Raw genomic sequence first — 6,363 nt, forward strand, 5'->3', positions numbered from 1 at the left:
AAGCACCCTGGGGAAGGGGAAGGCATTAATGAGCACCAACTTTTTGACTTTGCTGTAATGAGTACAGCTGTAAAAGAATTTAAAAATTAAGGGAGAAATTTCCCTCTTCAAAATTAAAGCAGAGCTATAGATGGAAAGACAACACTTGTTGCTGGAGATAAGAGAAACCTGGACTTTTCAACAGCAGCATTAATTCTGAGGTTATGATGAATAAACACCTATTTTCTTCTACCAGTCTTTGGCTGTGAGCACTACAGAAGTACAAACGTACATTACACATCTCCACACTCAAAGTTGTTTGCGTAGTGTTTCTTCTTATTCCTGTGGCATCACAAACCACAGCAACATGTTAGACAGATTCACAAGGACCAACCCCAGCTGCAGAGAAATGCTGAAGTGTTAAATGTGCTTCTTACGTGTCAGGTACCAAACACAGGATTCTCCACTCATCCAGCACAATTTAAGGAGAAAAACTGCACACCACACCATTAACTTCCTACCGAATGCAAAAGACGAGATGGACTTATGCTTGACTGTTTTATTTTCCCCTCCATAAGTTAGGAAAATATCATTCAAAAAGGAATTCAAAATAAGCTGTTGTACAACATGTGTTCAACTTACAAACACATAAATCTCTGGCAGAGTACAAACCAGTATTAACACAGCAGGAGTTTTATTTACATCAACAGTAGGGAGAATTCACCTTCTTGCACGAACACTTCAGTCTCTTCTTTCAGAAGGGCCGAGCTTCTGAACAGCTATTTGTTTTGAAGGTATAAATTTTAATCAAACCTTCAAACACTAGCAACTTATCAAATGTGCACTCAGGAAACACAATGTACAATTGCAAACTAAATTAAAATGTGTAAAAAATAAAAATAACTTAAGAGTGACACTGCTTATTTACAGTCTCTTTCAAACTCATTTTGGTCATCATTTCTTTTTCTCTTTTTACTGATCTAGATTATTTCATGGCTCAGGAGAGGCAGGGAATACCTTGCAAGTTAGAATTCAGCTCAGGCCTGATCCTGCAAGGTTAAAGTGAAGGTGAGGAGAGCTGTCCAGATGCTGACCCTGCATGTTTAGACTTGGCCTCCTAGGCCACCTAAGTAGCTAAAGCAGTACTTTGGTGCAGACACTACTCTCTTTAGCACAGGCCTTTGCAGCATATCAATCTGTTCAGGCAAGTCAGCGGTTGCTATTTTGTGCTCAATCACTGTCATATTCTTCTATTTTTAATTCATCTTCTTCCATGATTGCTTGAGCTGCAACAGGCTGAGGCTGACTGCTTGGTAGTTCGCTTCCACTGCACTGGCTAGAAGAGAGAGGAAACCCGTCTGGTTCATTCTCACTCGCCGTGTTTTTCTCCATCCGTGCAGCCATCTCCATAGCAGACACATCAGCACAGTCCCCCTCACAGCCAACAAACAAGTCTGGCATCCCAGGATCTTTATCGGTAAGCGTTTCCAGCTTTAACCTGTAAAATTATCATTGCAACAGTAAGTTACCATGAAAATGATCTGCTTTCTCACACAGAAGCTGCCAGAGAAAAGACTGTCCATGCCCCACAGTGGTCACCCTTCTTCCCTGGTGCTTAACGGCTTTTTTGTTTTCTGGCAGTAACACCCTCTGTCAATCAAGTTCATTCGATCTGTCCACGTTCTGTGCTTACATCACTGCCTTTGGAATTAGCTTCTACTGCTCTGTGTCCATCTTCCAGGTAGAGGTACTGGTGCCCCAAACTCAAGAGCGCAGCACTTACACCACAGCCTGCTCAAGACACAGGCATTTCTCTCAGGAAAGGATGGCCGACACCCCAGCCACAGCGTGCTGGGTGTGTACCAGAGCGTGTGTACCAGAGCGTGCTCCCGCTCTGTCACTCCCCAGCACCCACTGTCGCTTGAAGGGTCTTTCTTGTAGTGACAGTGGTTTTGCTGAGCTTTCCTCATGCACGTGAACTGCTAACAAATATGTTACTGACAACAGCCCACAGTACATTAGACCCTTTCCAAGCAAAAGCAAAGTCCTTTAGGGCAGAAAGCAATTTAAATTGAAAAAAAAAAAAAAAAGAGGAGTGAAAAGGAAATCTTTGTATAATTTCTTTTACTATTTAGACTTCTCGATCTTTCTAGCCTCTCTGTATCAGTATGTTAACAATGCCCTTTATTACCTTTTCCACTTTACATGGGAATACTAAAAACTGACACAGGTACTAACAAAAAATCATTCTGACACCAATTCCAGCTGATTAAAAACCATGCACTCCCCTTGATGCCAGTTTTCTTACTGCAGTATAATGGAAAACAAATAAAATATTCTTATTTCCATTGAAACAGCTGTGCATAAGTTATGTAAAAGACTGCTTAACCACACAAATAATTTTCAGTCAGGATTCCTAAAGAAAGCAACTGCTTATACTAAAATACCTACATGTCTCTATACTTCCTTTCCAAAGAACGGTAAACTAATGACAAAGAATTACCGTGTTTTCAGCAGAAAGTTACCCCTCAGGTAAATCTCACACCATTACACTTTCTTACATCTCTCCCTAAACTGCAGAACATTCTAAACTTCCAGATTAAGGTTTTGTGTCATGACAAACAATAGGCACAGTGCACTACATGCTTTGCATCACTCAGTTTTATTCTTATCTAAATATTTTTCATTTTAAAAAAAATATTCCAGTCACACACTGGAGAAACACAGATACATCTAGGACAGAGGTAGTACTTGATACAATGGGAAAAAAAGCTGAACAGGGATTAAAAGCAAGACTACAGTAAAAATGTTGCTACTAACATTGTAGTGCTAAATAGATTTGAACTAGAAAAAGTTTTAACAATCAAAACATAAAACTACCATGCAGCAAGTGGGAGAAAATGTCTCATCACAGATGTATATTGAAGATGTTTCTCTATGAAAGGGATCTTTTCCTAAATATATTAAGAAAGAAAGAAAGTCTTACTTTCTTTAAGAAAAGACAGATCTCAAGTTTACCTCCCAAAATGTCTCTTCAGCGGCAGCCTCCCAACGTCTTGGATAAAAGCAATCTGAGCTACGGACAAAGAATCACTGGTATCACATTGGGTAGACCATAATGCACATACAATTAAACACAGGGGAAAATAAGTAGTACGTGTGTGTTTAGTCAAGTTTTCCTGTACATATTTGCAGTATGTTGGATATCAAAACACTGTGAGTGCTTGTACATACTCTTTTTTCCCCCATGCTGTTTACCACACTACAGTCACAGCTTTACAGATTACATACACATAATAAATATCCCTGACACTCATCCTCTGAATACTCATGATGTAGCCTACAAAACGAATTAACCCAGATGTCGAGGTCTTACTTCAGACATGAAGCTTTTTATCAGAGGTAATTAACAGCATAAGAGACCCAGCTGTCTAAGCAATGATTTTTGGATTATGTACCGTACAAAGTAAACTTTGTCCACACGAGCTATGCTATGGGATTATCTCAGGCTACACGTTCTTTTAACACACTTCAAAGTAGGATTTAGTTTACTTTATCTGGGAAAGGCTTTTTAAAGCCTTTTAAAACTGTTGATGTAACTGGAAAAGGATCAGTAAGCATCAAAGATCTAGTCAATACAGCCTACTAGGTTTCCAAAAGCCTTCTCTCCAAATCCTCTAGCAGATTTAACAGGAGCTGTAAGCCTAAGAGAACAACTTAATTAGTAAAGTTTGATAAATAATGGGGAGTGGGTAAGAGGCAATAGTTAACTCTTGCAATGGAAAGAAGTTGCCAAAACAGGTCTGCAGAGATCTGTGCTGGGGCCTGAGCTATCTGGTAAATTCCTAAAGGTTACCCTGCCAAACAAGGGGCTGAAGAGTGAGATAAGTGAGTTTACCAATACCACCCAGTTAGAAAAGCTAGTAAGGATGTGCGCAGACAGAAAAACTGGGCAAGCACCTGAAAAGACAGAGTGAAATGGCAACATGATGAAATTCAAGAGTACAGGGATACCAGAAACCCATGCAGTAAAAAAGGGGGAAAATTATTTCAAGCACTTGAGGTGAGGATCCCACCTCACAAATATATGAAACATCGTATATGCCTCAATCCTGCCTAGAGAGATTCTTACTTTAATTCCTTTAGTTACCTAGTTTCAGAAGTGTTCTTGATGTTGTTTCAAATCTCACAGGACAGCTTTAATTTTGGCTGTTACTAGAAACATTTTCAAGTATTAGCTATATGCATCTACCACAAGCTTTATTTTTTTTTTTTAACTGAGGCAAAAGCACAGACAGTATTGACATTTTGGGTTACAAAGCTTTCCAGTATGCTTTAGTTACAAAAGAGTCCAAGATCAAGAGCTGCACCGATCTCTTACCTTGGTTTCTCATTGGGTTTGCTAACATAGCAAGATAAGGCAATAACTCTGTCTGAAGACACTCTGGTGGCAAGCAAAAGCTTGAAAAAAGAGATTTTGCAGCAAGGCAATTTTCTTGATACTATAAGGGTTGGGGGAAAAAGAAAAACAAGCAAAAAACTTGGTAAATCATTACTAATGTAGATATTCTGTACCATAAACGACAGGTTTTATTTTTGCCCGCTGGACGATTATACACAAGCTACTGGAAAACAAGACCAGAAGAAAAGATAAGCAGTTAAGAGTTAACATATACAGATCACAAAAAAAGTAAATTCCTTCATTTTTGCCTTTTGCTAGGCATTAAAATTTCCAGAACACATTTATCCCTTGAACATAGAATTCCCCCCCTTGCAGGACAGTTTTTTTGCAAGATACAGCAAAAGAAGTATTAATTCAATTGTTAAAAAATTGTCGAGAGCTTGGGAAACACATGAATGAGCTATTTCTGATAAATGCATAAAATGTCACAGCAGTAATTTGTTAAACCTACACAACAGTTTAATGTGATTTAAACTGCACAAAAACTTACATTTACTTTCAGGAACACTTTAGAGTATTTCAACAATAGTAATCATGTCTCCACCAATTCAGGATTAAGATGCCATATGCCAGCAGCATGCCAATTTGGACATAGGAATCAGACTTTGTCAGAGGCCTCCAATTTATTTTTCCATTAAAGGGATAATGCAAATGTAACTATTTAAGCAAGTGTTTTTCAGAAGTAGCTCGTATCAAAAAAATTAAGTACTTACCTTTTTATTGATAAAGAGCCACTGGGGTTTATGCAAAGGCCGGAATCCCAGCCCTCCTTGGTGGTGGGCAAAGGCTCTGGACGTATTTGAATGTATCACCCCTCGGGTAGCCACAGATGCACTGTATTTTTCCATCTCAAGCCGCGTCTAAGAGAGAAATTGGGCACTGAGCTCAAGGTCTCTGTACAGTGTGTCTCGTTTGATCTAAAAAATGCTCTGTAATTGCAGTGACACAACACACCCAGAATATGTTTTCATTACTGCAAAACTTCTCTCAAAGCAGCTGAATGAAAAATCTAGTTCAACTATTTCAGGGAAAAGGCATACAGCTTTAACATTTTTAGCTTGAATTTGTTCTACTTAAAAATACTTTGTAGAATATTTTACAAACGCTATAACCCACTATAATGAAATACTGACAGAAGCTGGAGGACAAACGGTTGGACATGCCCCTCTTATGTAGATGATTACTTTAGCGTTCATTAACAATTCACTGTCACCTATACTGTAAGTTTGAAGTGATACAGCTTGATTTTTATTGACCTGTAAGAAAATTGCTTTCTACCATTCGTAAAGACTTAAGAGAAAAATTTAGAAGCTCAGTGCCAGCGTATCAAAAAAAGTATCTGTGTATAAAAAGATGACACTTACACTCCAATTACTACAGAAGACATCGGCAGTGCTGAAATATTCACTGGCTCTCACTACATCGTCTATATCAGAAAAAAAGTCCACATAGTTCTGGTGAAGGTATAAATTAAACATGCTTCCAGACATATGCGATTTTTCCACAATATCCTATTAGGAAAAGAAAAAGTTCTGGTTTTCCACAGTGAATAAGGAAAAGCTATAGTAAGTAGCTAAGTAAATAGCTAAGTAAATGCGATAAAAGTTATGGTACATTTAGGCGGTTAGGGAGCTGGCACAGGGATCTAGGAAGTAACGCTTAAATACAAAAGGGAGGTTGGTTTGCTCCCAGAGAAGGCTAATGGTGGGGATGGAAGGGCAGAAGCCATTGCACTCTTCAACTCTCTTAAGGGTGGCAACAGAAAGGTGAACTGGGATCCCTCTTGGCAATGCACAGCAAAAGGATGAGAGGTAACAATCACAGGCTGCAGTGAGGGGAAGTCCACCTTCCACCACAACTCCTTCAGTGAGGTGAGAACCTCTGTCCCTGGAGATACTCAAAACTTGACAGATCAAGAGCGG

At 39.1% G+C, this 6,363-nt stretch overlaps 1 protein-coding gene across 1 annotated transcript in view; it reads right to left on the minus strand.

Annotated features, from left to right (window-relative positions):
* Positions 1 to 1,209: 1,209 nt before the first annotated feature.
* The window catches only part of RAD17 (RAD17 homolog (S. pombe)), a 14,199-nt gene continuing 9,045 nt past the window's right edge, over positions 1,210 to 6,363 (minus strand). Inside the window, exons 11-15 of the mRNA XM_010135384.1 lie at positions 5,806 to 5,952; positions 5,155 to 5,301; positions 4,361 to 4,481; positions 2,998 to 3,055; positions 1,210 to 1,477 (exon numbers count right to left, since the gene is read on the minus strand). Coding sequence (XP_010133686.1) covers positions 1,210 to 1,477; positions 2,998 to 3,055; positions 4,361 to 4,481; positions 5,155 to 5,301; positions 5,806 to 5,952 — 741 coding nt within the window. The remainder of the gene's footprint in view (positions 1,478 to 2,997; positions 3,056 to 4,360; positions 4,482 to 5,154; positions 5,302 to 5,805; positions 5,953 to 6,363) is intronic.

Source organism: Buceros rhinoceros, unplaced genomic scaffold (genome assembly GCF_000710305.1).
Source record: "Buceros rhinoceros silvestris isolate BGI_N320 unplaced genomic scaffold, ASM71030v1 scaffold5454, whole genome shotgun sequence".
Taxonomy (NCBI): domain Eukaryota; kingdom Metazoa; phylum Chordata; class Aves; order Bucerotiformes; family Bucerotidae; genus Buceros; species Buceros rhinoceros.